Below are 18,357 nucleotides of genomic sequence, written 5' to 3' on the forward strand. Positions count from 1 at the left end.
AAACAACAAGCTACAAAGTACACTTTCAAATTTCGGACACCTAAATCTGCTCTTTCTTTAGCATCTTGTAAATTTTTAAACTTAATTCTTGGTTTTTTACCTTGCCACACAAATTTAGATATATATTTATGCTATTGTTTAAATGGAGCATCAGTTGTCATAACAGGTATTGTTTGAAACAAAAATAACATTCTAAGTAAAACATTCATCTTAACTACTGAAATTCTTCCAATAACAATTGTAATTTTTCCCATCTTAACATATCTTTTTTAATTTCATTCCAGTCTTAACATAATTATTTTGAAACAACATACAATTGCTATTTGTCAAATTCACCCCCAAATATTTAACCTCTTTTTCCACCTTAAAAACCTGTTTTGTTCATCAGTTCTTGTTCTTGAATCCTCATATTTTTGTTAACATTTTAGTCTTTTGTTTATTACTTTTAAAAACAGCCAAAGCACCAAATTCTTTCAACTTTTTCATTAAATCTTCAGTCCTCTTCAGGGATCCTCTAACACCAACATCAAATCATCTACAAAGGCTCTCAACTTATATGTCTCTTTCTTAATTTTTATGCCCCTTATCTTCTCACCTCTCCTTATATCTCTATTCAAAACTTCCAAAATTAAAATAAACAAGGGAGACAATGGGAAACCTTGTCTCGTTCCTTTTTATATTTCACATGTTTTAGTTAAATCTCCATTCACAATAATATGCGCTTTCTGTGATGTATAAATCAATTTCATTCCTTTTATAAAATTATCTCCAAAGTTCATATCTTCCAAAACTTTAAACATAAAAGGCCAATTTAAGTTGTCAAAAGCTTTCTCTGCATCCAAAAAGCAGAGAAATGCAGCTTGTTTTTCATTATGTGGTTCCAAATATTCTATAATGTCCAGCACATTCTAACATGTTTTAATTGTCTTTTAGGTAAAAATCCATGCTGACCTTCATGAATAAATTCTTGTAATATAACTTTCAACCTACCAGCTAAAATCATTGTGAACAGCTTATAGCCATTATTCAATAATGATATTGGTCTATAATTTTTAGTTAAAATCAAATCTTGTCCTTCTTTAGGTAATAACGCTATACTGGCCTCCTTCCAAGACTCTGGCATCCCACCTTCCATTAATATAAAGTTCATCATAGATTGGAGCAGTTGTAGAATTTCATCCTCAAAATTTTTATAATATGATCCTGGAAGCCCATCTGGTCATGGTGCTCTGTCTTTCCTTATCTGAAAGCTTTGGCAAATTTTGTTTTTTTTTTAATAGTCGTCTATTTTTTCCTAGAGAAATATCTTGTCTTTTGCATACATTAGAGTAATATTGATGATTTTTTTTTTGTATAGTCTCATTACAGTATCACCCTCTTCAAGTTTCATAATTATTTTCTTTTTTTTCTCCTTTCCTAATTTATATGCCAACCATCTCCCCGGCTTGTTTGCAAATTCAATTTTTTTTGTTTTGTTTGGCATAGCTCATCTTTTTTTCCAATTCTCTCACTGTTAACATAGATAGTTGTTGCTGTAAAAGTTTAATTTGGTTTGAAATATTTAACTTTTGTGGTGTTAACTTTAATTCATCCTCTTTCTTCTTTATCTCATCCAAAATAGCTTGCATTTTTTCTTGATTCCTTTTTTTAAACTCAGTGTTATGCTGAATGAAATACTCTCTATAAAAGCTTTGCTTGCATCCCAAACCATTCTCAAGTTCATACCTTTATTTAAATTGTTCTAAAAATATTCCATTAATCTTTTTTTCACAAACTTTTACTATCTTTTCCTTTGTAGCAACATTTCATTTAGTCTCCATCTGAATGAACTAGATTTTCCTTTAAGAGTCCAACTCACTGGGTTATGTTCAGAAAAAGTCTTTGGTAAAATCTCCACTTTAGAAGTATTAACAAGCCAAAGCCTTTGAAATCCAAATCATGTCTTTCCTTGAGAACAATCTATGTCTTTCTGAAAAATAGGTCTATTCTTTAGAAATACCATTTTTCTGTTTCCATATATCCACTAAAGATAGATTGTCTATCAAATCAAAAAATGTTTTCGGTAGTTTACCCTGATTCTTTTTAACTTCCTTCTCTGATGTTCTATCCAATTGGGGATATACCACCCCATTCCAATCTCCCATCAGGCACCAATTTTCATAAGAAAAAATTGTCAATTTTTCTATAAGACATTTAAACAATTTTCCTTTATCTTCACTTGGAGCATAAAGTCCCAAGATTAACGTTTTAATTCCTGTAGTTTGACTTCTATTCCAACAAATCTACCATGTTCATCAGCCAAAATTAATTTCAGTTTTAATTGTGGATTAACATATAACATGACTCCATTAACTTTTTTTGGAGCTGCTGAAATAAATTCTTGTCCCAAATTCTTATAAATCAAGTATTTTATGTCCTTTTTTCTAATATGAATTTCTTGTAAACAAATTACATCTTGTTTAAGTTTTTTAAAATAGTGAAACACTTCTCTTCTGTGGAGTATTTGCTCCATTTATATTCCATGTTAGCCATTTGTAATCCATAATTAAGCCAGTAGTTTAGAAAAGCCTATACCTGTGGCATCCAACTCAGAGTCCTCTTTTTCATCTTCCTCCTGGACCTGCTTGGCTTTTGAGATTGTCTGCTCGTCCTCCTCCACTTGCATCTCCTCCAGGTCTCCTTTAAATTTTTCCAGAAATTCTTTGGCTTTATGAACAGAATTCAGTAGAAATCTTTTCTGTTGGAAAGAGAATCACTCCCTCCAGTTTATCCCAACAAAACAAAATCTGCTTGTTTCAACACCTCCATCCAAAAAAAAAAAAAAAAAAGTCCTTTCTCTTGCATAAAATTCTGATGGGAATTTCTTTTAATATAATTATATCCACATTGTCAATCTTCAATCTGGTATTAAAATGCCATTGCAGAACTTGATCTCTGGTCCTTTTCTTTGCAAAATGTATTAATATCTCTCGGTACATGTCCTATTGATGCATACTGTGAATTTACCCAATACACCTTACCAATCTCATCTTCAGCTTTTTCTTCTTCCCAATTTAAAAATTCTGCCAATGCTTGAACTACCTTTCTTCTAATATCTTCACCCGAAATTTCTGGAATAGCTCTGAATCTCAGGCAAAATTTCTTCTCTCACAGTCCCACAAAGCCACATTATCCAGTCCTTTCTCCAACCCCAGATCTCTAGTTTTTGCCTTATTCTCCAACAATTCCATTCTTTCAGTAACCTGCTTCACTTCTCCAGAAATTTGTTTCATCTCTCCAGCTATTTGTTTCACATAATTGTCCATCTTATCTATTCTTTCTTCCATTTTTTTTTCCAAAATCACAAATTTCGCTCCTAATTCATCAAACGTTGGTTTAAGTAAACTTAAAGCAACTATCTTCTCCTCTACTGGTTGCTCTACAGAGCCTCATCTTTCTCACATTTTTTGCACTGCTTTCCTATAGCCACAATCTTCTTATTTTTTTATTTTTCCTTTGTGCAAGTAAAATGGCTAGCCGGATATATTTAAATACAAGAGAAAGTAAACTGACAGTTCGTGCCCCCAGTGTCTTTCAAGCTGGAATTGCAAACATGGGTCAAAGAAAAAACACAGAGATCGAGTTACAATCTTCTTCTGTGTTGAAAACCCAGCCAATTAACAGGCATAGGCTAGCACAACATGAAACTTTCCCGTGAAAAAATCAAACCTCATTATTGCAAATGGAGTTTTGTAGAAAAATAAACTGCTAACAAATAAATCTTCCCTTTTCACTGTAAGTAACTTTTAAGTCTCTTTTAAATTCCAATTTTCATCCAGCCTTTTGCAAATTAATCAGATTCAAATTAAAGCTCTATTTCTTCTTTTAAAAATATAGTCCCAAAAATAAGCATAAGCCCCAAGGGAATTACTTATCTGTTGCGAAGGAAGGTCTCTCTTAAGTTGAAAAATTAATTATAATCCAAAGTGCTTTAGAAATGAGGGTTGGTTGGCTCTAGTGTTCATATAAAGGCTGCACCATAGCTGCAAACAAAGATTGATCCCCTGTCTCCCGGCCACTCAACCTAAAAGCCATTCGCAGAGGCTTTTATCTCCATGATTAGCTTTCGAGAAACAGCCATCTGGAGGGCAGATGGGTTGATATCACACTCCCTCTTTGATCCAGAGCAAGTTAGGTGGCCAGCGCTTGCTGCCAGCCACCGATCAGCTGTGGTGCCATCTCCCCTCACACGAAGAGATGACTAAGTTGCCATTTTTCCCACATCAGAAGTCAGTCCTCAAGCTACTTTTAAACACAAGTTTAGTGCTGTTCTAGAATAGCAGGAGCCCAACTATCAGCTGGCATCAGAACATCACAGTTCTTTTTGAACACACCTGTGCAAGACACTTGTGCAAAACCAGAGCAAAGTTGGAAAGGTGACTGAACTTGCTAGTCTAGCCAGGTGTCAAAAATCACCTCTTCTGCAGATACCACCCCACACATTAAGGATAGCAATGGATAGATGTTTTTCCTGTCAGCTGATGATGTTGGATGGAAGGACATACAGCATAAAGCTAGGAGAATCCACCAGTCACTTTTCTTAACTTGTTCCATATTAAAACTGTAAGGAGAAACTCTATATCCCAACTGCATTGTGGATGCTGAATAGAGCTCTGCAACAAGAGGACAGTGCAAAGCATGCCTCCATAATTTTTTTACTAGGACTGGAACAAGGCATTTCAATATGGGTGGGAAGAAATCTCTCCAGGATGTCAAAATGGAATCTTTGTTAGTCCTACTTGGAGGTGGCAGAGCTCAGAGCTAGGAGCTCTGCTGTTTGAAAAAGAGACTTTCTATTCCTTAATTGTGGAGCACCTTTGGGATTATACCAGGTTTCTCATGCTTCAGAGTCATTGCAGATGCTTGGGTTCATTAGCAGTCAATTCTTAAAACAAATATAAGAAGTTGTTCTTTTCTTGCTTCAAGTTCAGCAATGGATGGAAACGGAGTCCCCCAAAGCATTCTTCCAGCTGCTTTCCCAGGATTTAGGGGGAGGAGAGGAAGCCTCTGAGTATTTTATTCTTATGAATCTTATATTCTGAGGTGTTGAGATCTTTTCTTTTTCTTAATTTGTTTGCTGTCCTGTATCTCTTCCCAGCAAGAGCTGTGGAAGTCACAACGTACTCTTTCAAAACAATTTTAATATGTTATCTGAATGGTAGAACCTTGATTATGGAATACTCTCCCAGGACAGAATGGTTGGCTTCCATTCTATCAAGGCTTAGGTAGTGAGTAAAAACATGTATGTTCATTTGACATTTGGAATATAATCTGGACCTAGATTGCATACTTTATTTTTATTGAGTTGTATATCATCATGGGTTCCATCATCATCATCATCCACACACAATTGTTCTTTCCTTAGCACTGAGCATATTTGAGGGGGGCTTTAATAATTCTGCAGAATTTTGGGAGTCTTCCCAGCCAGCTGATAGCTTCTTGTTGTTGCATGGTGCCACATTTGGCAACATAAAGATCTTCGCTTGGAGAAAGGCTGCATCATTCCTTGAACTGATGAACCTGCAAATGCTAAGGATGCAGCAGGATTCCTCTTAAGAGGCTTCATAATTACCCCCTCACACTTGAGAGGGAATGCCTCTTCTGAGCTAACACTCACACTCTGACTCACAGGCACAGTAGGGAAGACAACAGGATGTTTTTGCTTCTACTCGCCTGCATTATATCTTCCACTGAGTGTCAGATCTTACAGTTACACCCCCTTCAGCCAGCTTCTCTCAGCCTGAAGCATCTCTTTTCCTCTCACCCACTAATGTGCTCTGCAAAACCCATATGCTTTGCTGTTAGAGCAACACGAACTGAGATGCAATGCAGCATATGTCACCAAGAATATATACTCCCACCCAGAGAGAGATTGGATGTAAACCAGTCAGCACCATTACTGTGGCAGAGTGGAAGAGAAGGGCAGCATTAAAATGAGATGGGCAGTTTTGTTCTACACACAGCAGAAAGACAAACATCCCCAGTGCTATTAGGTCAACAACCAATGTGTTCCCTTAGCCCTTCCTTCCAGAAAAGCTGGCTGGGGTGTGGAGTAAAATTGGTGCTTGGCTTTGCCTAAGCTGTTTTGAACAATTTCGGTCTCATCTTTTTCCTCTGTGATCACATGGAATTTCAATTTGGAAAACAGCAGATTGACAGCTATAATTAGGAGCAATAAAAATAGCCAGTGTGGCAAAGAGAAAGCAGCTGCTGGAGAAGATATTTTATAGCAGAAATTCACAATAAATTGCATTCATCCTTCCGGTCCCCAAAGAGAGGATATCCCTGGTTACTCATTTAACTATTTTTTTAAAAAATGCACTGAATACCCTATCATCATTTGATGGCTCTTTGTGTCTGGCACAGGCTGCGTTACATCATGATAAGCCATGATTTGCTTTAACCAGGTTGTATTATCCAAGGCACAATATCCTAACTTATAAACCATGGCTTAGAATTCATAATGGCTAGGTTCAGGCAAGCTACTCTACGGTTTAGTGCAATCCGAGACCTCGGCCACACGCACCCACAGAGAGCATGTCATATTTAGAAGAGCTCATAATGATGGCTTGTTGCATCACTTTATCACATTCCAGGCCAGCTCCTTCTCTGGAGAGGTGTTCTACCTCGTCCATCAGTGACCCCCAATACAGTTACCCAGTAATGAATTCAAACTCCAAATGAAATCAGGGTTTGCTCAAACAAGCTCTTAGCTCCTGCAGGAATTAAGACGCCAGGATCACTTCAGCCCCATCCCTTCTCCACGTGTTTGTGCTACCAAGTCATGTCAGCTTAACACACTGAAGTATCTTCCAGACGCGAGACCCAGAGCAAGTATTCCAATTAGGGAAGTCCATAAATCTCTAACTCTCTGCCGCCATTTAGCGTTTGTCTGATTTTGGCAACTCATATATGGTCGATCTACATCTTCCACCTCAAATTCCCACTGCATTTTTCATAAGCAGACTGGTGTGGAATGCAGACCTTTCCTTCCCCGTTATTTTTATTTCATAGGAATGCCTCCAGGACAGATGAGAAACACAGAATAATTGCTGGGGTAAAAGTTGAGGCTGGCCCTTTTCTTTACAGCATTCTAGCCTCTCTTTGCCTTACTTTATTCAAAATAAAGTGAAGTGAAGTAAAATAAAGTGAGGCATACAGCTTCAGCAATACCAAGGCAAGTATGTGGACACACTGCGGACCCAAGATGCATTTATTCAGTTGGAATTTGGGGGCAGAACAAATGTGAGGTATGCATTATTGTTGTTATTACCACCTTGGCCTGTGGAAAAAATCAACTATCTACAACCTTTCAAACCCATAACACTGCCATTACTATTGCTAGATAGATAATGGCCCTTATCAAATCACTTGGAATTCCTGTGGTGTGGATTTTTTATATGGTCCTTTCTGTTGGTAAATTTGTTCTCTGAATGAAAGTGGTGGTGGCAACCTAGGAACAGCCCCCCGCATCCTACCCCACCCTCAGTTTAATACAGTGTTGTCCAAACTTGGCCACTTTAAGATGAGTTTAAGTGTTGGCCAAGTTTGGACAACACTGGTTTAATATGTTGACATGATTGCTTTTGCAAATGGAATCAATACTGGTTCAAAATCTACCTGCTGTGAATTTGACAGACCAAGATCAGAGTAAGACACAACCCAAGTCCATACTGTGCAAACTCTACAGAGTTTCAGGACATTTCAGCTAGCCTAAAATGAAAGAAAGGTTATTGATTTCTCTTTGTTTCTTTTTTTAGGAAAAGGCTTTTGTCTCAGATACTTACAGGTAGGCATGTGATCTTGTCTCCCTTTGGTCTTTTCTTTCTTCTTTGAAGCATCCCAGCCTTCAAAGAAACTCTAGGAGGAAGAGAAGACTATTATGTCCATCAAGTACCCTTAGGAATAAGCACACAACATTTCCACTAGCAGTACAGATAACAATGGCTTCCCGAGAGGTTAGCTCCACTACACTGATTCAAAACTGGTTATCAAATATAGGGTTTATTTGACGGACCGATGCCTGCATGCAGACTGTGCACAACTTCAAAAGGGAGGGGGCTATAAGAACTAAAGCTTGCAAGGCAGTTCTCATGTTAGACAAAACCCTGATTGAGCAGACGTCTCCCAATCTCAATGCTGGGAAGAGAACAGCCCCATTTTTATTGAAGGGAAAGTGGGGAGGAAAAGGCCTAGAATTTAAAACCTGGTGCAGACCTCTAGGAAGGCTTGATTTTTGGTTTCTGCTTCTACCTTGGGTGCCATTAAGTGATGTGCCTAGCCGTGTTGTGACAGTGAGCTTCTGTTGTATGCAAGTTGCTGGATACAAGGAGAACTTGGACAGCAAAGATTTACTGCCATGCCTGGTGTTAAGCCTAACAGGTTTGTACTCATGCAGCACATGCTCAGAAACCTTTTCCACAATTCTTGGACGTGCAAATGAAAATGATCCTTAAAAGGATCCTGCAAATGAAAATGATCCTTAAAAGGATCCTTTGAGAAAACATCCTCAAAAATGTTCCTTAAAAGCACATCAGAAGGTGCACTGATGCACCCCAGAGAGGCAAATTGTATCACCTCCACAGTGCAAGGCAAAGCACAGTCATTGTGCAAATGTCTAGTGTGTATTATGTATAAACTTTTCTTAAAAGTTTTAGATTAGCACAGGAACCAACACCACCAGCAGAGAAAATAATATCCAGATGCCATCTCACATTTAGTGACAAATGCAACATTAAGACATCCTGTTAAAAAATACAGACCTCCAAAATTTAATCCACACTGCTTAAGTTAGTCAAATGTCGCCATGCCTCAGAAGGAAGGGCACAAAATGTAGGCACTCTATCAAAAATTGGTTGGGACTGATTTAATGGAAGAGATGTTATCCAAAATGAATCAGGCCTGGTTAGCAGTTTTGCTAAAATAGGAAGGGTTTTTGAAAAGAGGAAAGGGCTCTAGATAATGAACAAGAATGAAACTAGTCTCCCATTCTCTTTACATTGTCTGAACCACAGGAAAAATATGTTCCATACTAGCAGGATGTTGCTGTCATTACTGGCTATTCTCCAGGGTGCCATTAAGAGAGAAACATGGGGCATTGTTCCAGGATCCCATAACCTGGAGGAATTAACAAAGGATCTGTCATGCTCCCTACTCCTCCTTTGTACTCTTAAAAGCCCCTCTGGAGAAATTAAGATTTCAAGTACAACTAAAGTTTAGCTCTCAGGTACATTCAAACTCTTCTACATGTTAAACTGAAGGAAAGAAAAGTGTGCTAGAAGGGGAAATGCAGGGGGAGGGAGAGAAAGCAGGAAAATGAAATGCTTAGATATGTACAGAGGTGAGGCTGACTCACAGGGCATCTTACACAGGATCCCCTTCAACCCTGGCAATGCCCTGGGATGCCTCACTGAATGATCAAGAGGACAGCAGAGAAATGCATTCATTTGAAATTTAAATCATAGGTCGCATAAAAAGAAACTACATCAGGGAGAATACATATCCGTGTTATGACCTACCACCACTTAGTTTCAATGTACAGAATTTCAATCACCCTTTCTCAACTTGGCTTCTCCCTGGTGGCACTGGATTCCTTTAACAGCACAACCGATAATCAGGAATGATGGGAGCTGTAGTACAGTAGCATCTGGAGGACCATCACATCCTCATTGCAGAACTACAGATTTTACCACAACCCCTGAGTTTTTCATGTTCATTAGTCAAAAGATAGGCAAGAGAAACACACACCTTTGTACAAAAATGTTTAAATGTGCCCACTCCCAGCAGTCAAAAGATTACCCGTCCCTGGTATGTATCTAGATTCCTGGGCTGCTGAAAATGTATCATCCCCTACCCCTACTGGATAATGTTTGGATATGCATTGCAGGGTTTTCATTTCCTTTTATTTCATGAGCTGATTTCCGTGATGCTTGTGTGAAATAATAGAAACACCCACTGCTGAAAGTAACAGAGTAAAAGTGGAAGAAAATAATATGTTTCATTCCCTGTTCCTAACATCCAAGTGATTTTCAAACAACTGGTTTGGAACATGTACAACAGCTTTTCAAGATGCCCCAATTATTGTAACTAGCCCAGGTTTGTCACATTTGTAATACTGCAGAAGAGGGTCTCAAGCATCTATAACAACGGACACAAGACAGCAATTTTGTGCAACAAAGAAATCCTGCAAAAAACTATACTGTTTGTGACAACATCATGAAATGGAGTGGCAGCAAATGTTCTCTTTGGATATAGCAGAAGAGACAGTGCTGTGGTTTCAGGAGGACACAATGTCCTTTTGGCATCCTAATACCCATGAGATATTCTGGGCATCAGGACATAGTGGCATCGGACTGTTTGTAGCCTTCCAAACTCAGCAGTGGAAAGCAGAACCCAACAAAAGGAAGGATTTCTCCAGCAAAGGCAGGTAGAAGAAAAGATGGCTTCACCTAAGAGCGAATCTGTTTATGCCATTCACTCTTCTAAATACACCAGAAATCTTCTTTCATATTTTTCCTCTCTGATCATTTTCATTCCACTGAATGGAAAAGAAAGCCTTTTTGATTTCTTTTTTCCTAAGCTGAACCAAATTTCAGTCACATTATCACAGGTGGGATGCATGGGAAGTCCAAAGTGAAATGAGAGAAGGAATGGGCTTTAGAAATTGGATTGCTCTCGTGACTTTCTCACCTCATATTCCTGCTTAAAACCATACCCTTCTGCTGTTTTCATTTGGTTGATGTGCTGGAGAAGATCAGCCACTCGGACAGCAGGGTGAAGCTGCCCAGTGTGATAGGGGGAGCCTTTGCGTCCACACTGCCTTCGAGGGGACCCCCCTAATAGGCTGCTGGATTCGTTGACAATGTTGGAGCGCTGATCACCTGGAAAGGAAAGAACATGACATGATTGAAGCACAAGAAATGGATTTTCAAAAGAACAGGAACTGACAATAATCCATCTATCGAGTGATGAACTGATGGGTGAGAAATCTGTTTAAATCACTAATTTGTATTTCCCACACTAATTTTTATTTCCCAAACTTATGCATGAACCAGACTGCAATTTTTCATCAATATTCGCACCCTTCTAGATTTTGTAGTACCGATTTACCAATAAGGCTTGTGCACAATGGGCTTGCAAAAATGTCTACATTAGCAAAAGAGAGAGAGAGAATGTATAAAACCTCTAAATGAAGGAAAATTAGTTGTGAGAAATATCCCTATTAGGAGGAATATGTAATAAATTTTCATACAAGGACATGGGATGGAAGTAACTTTTGTCACTCAATCCAACCTATTTCTAGAAAGCGATAAAAGTGGTTCCTCCATAATGTTAAAGTTAATAGACCCATCCAAAAAGAGTGAATGTGGATGCAACGTTTTTTCTATCAATATTCACCTCTAGCATTATACAAACAAGCAAACCAATGTAATGTCATAGTGTAAAAGCCATTTTTTTATATTAGAGGTAAGCAAACTAGGCTACTTCAGATATTTTTGCCTATCACTCTCAGCATTTATGACCCTTGATTGTTCTGGCTGGAATTGACTGGAAATATCACTCAAAATATCCAGAGGACACCCAATTGCTTAGTCTTACTTTAAATTATAGCCTCAGTGAGATGAAATCACTGCAAAACATTATGGTCACTTTGGGGGAAAATACAGGATTCTGCACGTCTGTTTAGTTTCTCCTATAGTCAACCCAGAAAAGCTTACAGAAATGTTTGCATTAGCAAGATAACATTTTAATGTCATGTCAGAATATTAACAGAGCTGTCCATAAAAGCAGTTTCTCCTCTAGGATAAAGCCCCAATCACTAATATAATGGCAATAATGTGATGCTACTGACATCTATATGACCCGCTTGTCCTGAGGGGAATTGTCTTAACAATTCCCTCTCTGAGTTATTCTAGGCTTTTATGCCAATTACATTGAAAAGCAACAAGTTCTGCCCGTGCCATGCAGGTAAATTTCTTGGATCTGTCTGCACAATTTCTATCTCCAATTAGAAGGGATAACCTCCTTCAACATAATGGGAAAGTGGGTCAAGAATTATGGGAAGAAAGAAAAATACACATCAAAGAACTTTAATTATGGTCACTGACCAGGATTGCAGAAACGTATACTAAAAATGGGGGGGGGGGCGCGAGGGGGACAGTTTTTCCAAAGTTCAGAACTGCTACACACTTCCTTTGTGTGCATGATTCCTTTCCAAAGCCCATGGAATAATGCTTGGTAGCATGTGAACTGGAGTACTGCATTTGGGGTACGGCTTTTCCCATCCCCATTGCAATGATCAGAGGTTTACATTTATATCATGCATTATACTACTATTACTGCTGAATAAAAATGATCATGCTTAGCAAGATGGAAAGAAACAGAAGACAAGGAATCTAACAGACCGATGAGTTCAAAAAGATGAGTAGGATTTCCTTAGGAGAGAAATAAAATTTATTATGGGCGACAATTTATTGTGGAAGACATACTCCATCACAAAGAGTCAAACCTGACTTTGATCATGAAATTTTAGCAATGCAATCTTGAGAGGTTTATCAGGGGACACAGAAAGGGGTGAGGGGTATATGCTGCTAAGAGATGCAGGTACCCACCCTTGGTATCAATGTACAGTTGGAAATTCTATTCAGGAACGTGGGAGATTATTTGGGGATTCATTCTATATGATGTTCTCTAATAGTCAAACCTCAATAATACATACATTACATTTACCTCTTCCTGGAGTATAAACTTTTCTTAATCTTCTAGTTTCTTGGTCTGTTTTAAGATATCTCTCTATATGACAGCTTTGCTCATTTATTGCAGAGGTGATATTTCTCTGCCTAATGCAGTTCTAGAACTGCCTGCCTTAGCAACATGTTATCATAAGAATCCTTTGGGGTTCGTCCATATAGCTCCACTATTGATACATCTGCTTGGAAATGCCACCCCTCAGCCCGTGTCTTTTTCCTTGTGATTTCCAGGAGTGGAAAATGGAGCAACAGAACAATGGGTGCAAAGGGAGTCAGAAAGCAAGCAAAGCCCCAGTGCTTCCTCTGCCATACTGGAAGCCACCACAAGTCGATTTTTGTAATGGTATGTGGGAATGACCTTGGGAGACAGGGGGAAGAGCTATAGCCAGGGCAATGGTCAGATAAGTGGCAACTTATGTGATCTCCATGTTCCTTTCACTACATATAGAAAAGACAGTTGTATTATCTTGATGTTAGCCTGGTTCACACATGTCACTAAGCATAATGTTTATGCAGCTAAACTGGATCTATGAACCCACGTATTCTAGTTTAGTGTGGAGATTCTCAAACAGTGGGTCAGAACTCCCAGGGAGTTTATTTTTTATATATAATATTTTTATTAAAGCTTTACATATATAAAAACTAATACAGAACTAAAAGTTTAAGAACCCCCAGGGAGTTTCAAGTTGGAGGGCAGTTGCAATTTTTTCCCTTAAAGCTGGTCAGATTTGTACAGGCAAATTGGGAGTGCTATCAAATTCTGCACCTGGGACCTTCTTCATGCAAAGGAGACTCTCTGCCACTTAGCAAGCATCCATCTAGCTGGGATCCAATCTGAAAATAAGGACTTGCTCTCCAGTCCTTGTGGCCACCAGAAATATTCTATTAGATTTTAGCATTAAATCATCTGATCCTGAGCCTCAGTTAAGAATGAAGGATATGGAGGAGGAAATTCTTTCCTGACCTCAGGCTCCAAATGGTTTCCACTGAAATGTCAGATTAAAATTGATTGTAAAAGAACCCCTCAAAAAGTTATCCATATTTATTTTATATGTTTGCCAGCAGTGAGCATTCTCAAGGCATGGTTAGAAAGCAAACAATACAGAAACTTGGGATAAGCTAAGCAATTATGGAAGTGGTGGATCCTAATTGGAAAATCTACATATACAACCTCAAAATCTACTGGGTAGAAATGTAGTAAATCAGGGGATTTCAATCTTGGTGGGCTAATGGGCAGATTTGTGATTGTGAGATCCTATTGGTGGCACTTTCATGAATTTATTTTCTGGTAATGCATCCAAACAAAACATTGGGGTGATCCATCATTTTTATTTTCTATAGTGGCCTATGGAGTCACTAGAAGTTGGGCGGAATACAAATTTTAATCATCATCATCATCTAAAAAAAGTTGGATAGAGCAGAGAACTTAGTGAGCAAAGTAAGATCTTGGATATCACACAAGAGACTCTCAACAGTAAACAAAAATCGTAATTGATTGTCTCTGTTGTTATCTAATAAGTAGCTGAAAATTAAATAGTTTGAAAATTAACATGCACTTGACCCAGAGCTCATTTCAGAGCAAGTGAGGTACTATGAGTAAATTATCATTTTTATCCTATCAAGAGCCAAGTCTTCACTGCTGTACTAAGAAGATGCCAAGATCTGAATTTCCATTCTGATTTATTTATTTTTTTAATATTTTAAAATTAGGGACACACCTATGCTTTCCCATCCAGCACACAGCAAAAATGGCCACATCTTTTCTGGCAAGAGCTTCAGGAAACTACTTTCTCCACAGGCCTCCCAAGACTAACATTAAACCCTCTGCCAAGCAAAGCAGGTGCTGTCACATTGCCTTCAATAGATTATAAATGAATCGCAACAAAATTGGGCTGAAAGCTCTTGGATGCTCAAGACAGACAAATGGTTCATACAGGCCGGCCTTGTTAAGGGCATGCTAAAAAAAAACACAAAAAAACCTTGCAATGGCCCAGCCACAAACATAAAATAATAGTCCTGTGTAGATCCATAAAAGAGGGAGATTCACCCTCTGGGCTTCCATTATCTGCAAGACAATGGCAGGAGCTATATTAATCTTGTAGTCTGCAGAGGGAAGACGTGAGCAAGGAAGCATCTTGAAGTTCCACTAACAGATGTTATTAGCATATGGCTGAAACTAGGGAACAGAAAGAAATTACTTTACAACTAAATCAGCACAGAAATGCACGCACGGGTGTGAAATTGCCAGTCTCGGCCTAATGCGAACGCTCTGCTTCGTTAACTCTTAAAGGCTCATGAGAGCTCAGGGCACAGTCAAAAGTCAATTACAGAAAAGCGGTCCATGAGGAATACCAGAAACTCACATTCACGATACGCCAATTGCACGTATAGGCTGCTTTCCTGCCGACATGCTAGGCCAGGGGATTGATCTGGCTCATTCTGCTCCCCTGAAAGATCCCCCCCTTTTTATTATTTTATTTTTATCTACTAAAAAGAACTATTGTTGCTTTAAGCAGCGCTGATAGTTCTCTTAGGAGAGAATGAAGTGGCACAATTCTCAGAGACATTCGGTAGCAGGAAAGCTAGACTACTGCTTGAAGACATGGCAAGCTTCTTGTTGCTGTTGCAAACAGCCCTCTATATTAAAGATTAGCTAGGATGTGAAGAAATGATCCTACACCCAAATAAAGTTGTCCTGTGCAATTTCTCAAAGTTTTCTTCCCACGTGAACCAAAGAAAAAAGGGAGGGCTTCTGTTTTTCCACCTTATTCTCCTTGAGAATTTATTTGTTTACTCTTGAAAGTGGCAAGGGCTACCTCTGCTGGTGCTATTATGGATGAATACTTACAACTCTCTGTCACTCTGCAGTTTCCTTGGCTGGCTTTTCTTCTCAATCTGAACAAAAGTGCATGAGAGGAGTTCCCATTTGATGTCTGATTTGGGACTGAATGAAAGTATGAGTAGCCAAGGAGGTTATAGTTTGCGAGAGAAAGAATTCTATAATGAAAGACGAGCCATTTCCTTGCAAATCTCTCAGCTGTCTGTCACGACAGCACCTCCTACTCTATGCATGAGAATTTTTCCAAAGTTGTCTTCTTTTTTGAAATAAGATTCAAAATAAAGACGCCTGCATCAGCCTGATTTAAGAACTGAAAGGGGGAAATGTGGGAGAATGTTCTATACCGCATTACCTCACTAGAAGAATCCAGTTTGGGGGAGCTATTTTCATTATGTCCAAACACACAACAGATCCAAAACCCCCTGGTTTTGAAAACCAATTTGTGCCTTCAGAGTACAGTACTTGTTTATTTTTATCTTTTAAAAAATAATATTTGTATAATGTTTGTATGTTAAAGCATCCAAAGTGATTTATAAATAAAACACACTGTGACCAACTTTCATCAAGGCCACCTTACCTTATAAGAAATTGGGCAAAGAAAAGTGAAAGACATGAATAAGAGCAGCAGGAATAGAAAGCAATGAGTGAACATAGCAAGGCATGTCTTTGTCAAGCTAGAGAATCTTGGCTGTCCAAAGATCAAGTGACAGAGAAGAGAATGAAAGGAGGGACGAGGGGATGAGCTTAAAATAGACACTATGAAAGAGACCCAGAAGAATCGGTTGAAGAAGTGACCTCTAATTCCAATCACCAGTCCCCTGGAAGCAGCTTGCAAAGACTGAAGTTAGCCAACTATAAATGTGATTGATAAACAATAAATGAATCCCCCATGACAAGTGTCAAGGAACCTTTTGAGATGGCAGGCATTGTCACACAATTTATGTGATGCCACACGTGCCAAAAAAAGAAAAAGGGAAATGTATATTTCCTTTAGGTGGTACAGTTATACTAAGCAAGGACCTGGATGAGGAACCAAATCTTAATGCTCTGGAACTTGAAGGAGCCCCAGCTAACATGACCAGAGGTGAGAGATGATGGGAGCTATAGTTCTGCAACATCTCAAAGGCCAATCACAAATTCATTTATTTTTTTTATATTTCAAATTTGTCATCACCCATCTCATGGCAAAGCAACTCTGGGTGATTTACAGCAAAAAGAATGCCCCTGCAGTTGTTGAAAAAACACCAAGGTAGCTTACATCAAGGAAGGTAGCCCCACTATAGAGCATTGTCGTCTGTGAGCCCAGAAGTTGTAGCATAACCATTAATCAGGACTCCTAGGAAAAGGAAGGAGCATGACATTCAGGGACAGGATACCAGCAACCACATTCCTTGACTTGTGAGTCAATGAAGGTTGTTGTTGTTGTTTAAATTTACCATGGCCACTCAACTCCTAGGCAACTTACAACATCCAAAAATGCAAAACTGAAAGAGTTAAAAACATGACAACGAAGTGTGACAGCCTGGACTAAAAAACAACCATAACAACAACAACAAAACACAACAAGGGCTCCAGAGACCCACTAATCCCAAACCCGGGAACAGAGCTAGGTCTTAAGAGCAAGTGGGTACCATCTGTATCTCTGGGGGATGCTGTAGCAGAGGGCAGAGGCAAAGACAGAGAAGGTGGGCTTCCTTGGTCCCATAAGATGACAACATTTGAGGGGACCTGGAGTGCACCCACTCTGCCTGAACATACCAGCCAGGCAGAAACAATTAGAAGAAATATTGCTTGCTAGGGCAGGGAGTGAGCCTGGCAACCTGAGCTGCAGAATTGCCCAGCAAGCCTTCTTGATGCAAACTTCCATTGCCACATAGCAAAAGAAGCGAAACAAAATAAAACAACAAAGGAAATAAAGCCATTCCAGCCATTAAGCCAGTGTTTCTCAACCTTAGCCACTTTAAGATATGTGGACTTCAACTCCCAGAATTCCCCTGAATTCCTGGCTGGGGAATTCTGGGAGTTGAAGTCCACATATCTTAAAGTGGCTAAGGTTGAGAAACACAGCATTAGGCAGTAGCCTAAAACTTAAAAGTAGGTAAAAAAGAAGTAAAGCTTGGGGGATTGGGGAGGCAGTGGGAGAGAAAGTTCCTATATTAGTCACCTAAGTGAAGGGCCACCATAAGATATCCAGCTGTAGATACTTCTTCCCTGACCACACATAATTCCAGTAAGTAACAGTAAGTAGCTTCCTGTAAGGAGTTTTGCTGAACACTGACATCCCTAGGCTCACTGGTTTTGTCTTGTCCCACAGTGCTTTGCTCCAAAAAAGAAGCTGCATTGTGACACATAATTTTTCCATAGAGCAAGGTATGATAGATGAGGAGACCTGAGAGCGGGCTACACCACAGCAAAGACTCCTATTTTAAAAGCTGAACTGTTTGCTAAACTTTCTTGGCAATTTTTTTCTTAAGGCAAGACCCAGCCATCTCACAGAGCTTTTCAGAGTGCTACCAGCCACATGGCTGCTGAGGCAAACCATGTTGAAAACAGTCTGGGAGTTCCACCAGACAACAGCAGGACAACCAGCTCCATCAGCCAGTTTATAATGTGTTCCAGGAGGCATAGGCCCAAAGCCAAACTTGTGACAAAAACTGATGGCCAGATCACATCAACTGCCACTCTGGAAACAGCATTTCCAGTATTAAAATCAGCAGCCCAGTTTTCTGC

The 18,357-nt window shown here is 39.1% G+C and overlaps 1 protein-coding gene across 3 annotated transcripts in view; it reads right to left on the reverse strand.

The window, feature by feature from the left end:
* PTPRU (protein tyrosine phosphatase receptor type U) overlaps window positions 1–18,357 on the reverse strand; it is a 312,459-nt gene that overhangs the window by 52,342 nt on the left and 241,760 nt on the right. For all 3 annotated transcript variants that reach the window (XM_088140061.1, XM_088140060.1, XM_088140062.1), the window contains 2 exons: window positions 10,729–10,919; window positions 7,827–7,899 (listed from right to left, as the gene is read on the reverse strand). In XM_088140061.1, coding sequence (XP_087996187.1) covers window positions 7,827–7,899; window positions 10,729–10,919 — 264 coding nt within the window. The remainder of the gene's footprint in view (window positions 1–7,826; window positions 7,900–10,728; window positions 10,920–18,357) is intronic.

Source organism: Python bivittatus, unplaced genomic scaffold, assembly GCF_059951505.1.
Source record: "Python bivittatus isolate LINGU-HERP-01145 unplaced genomic scaffold, Pbiv_v1 ctg000310_np1212, whole genome shotgun sequence".
Lineage (NCBI taxonomy): Eukaryota > Metazoa > Chordata > Lepidosauria > Squamata > Pythonidae > Python > Python bivittatus.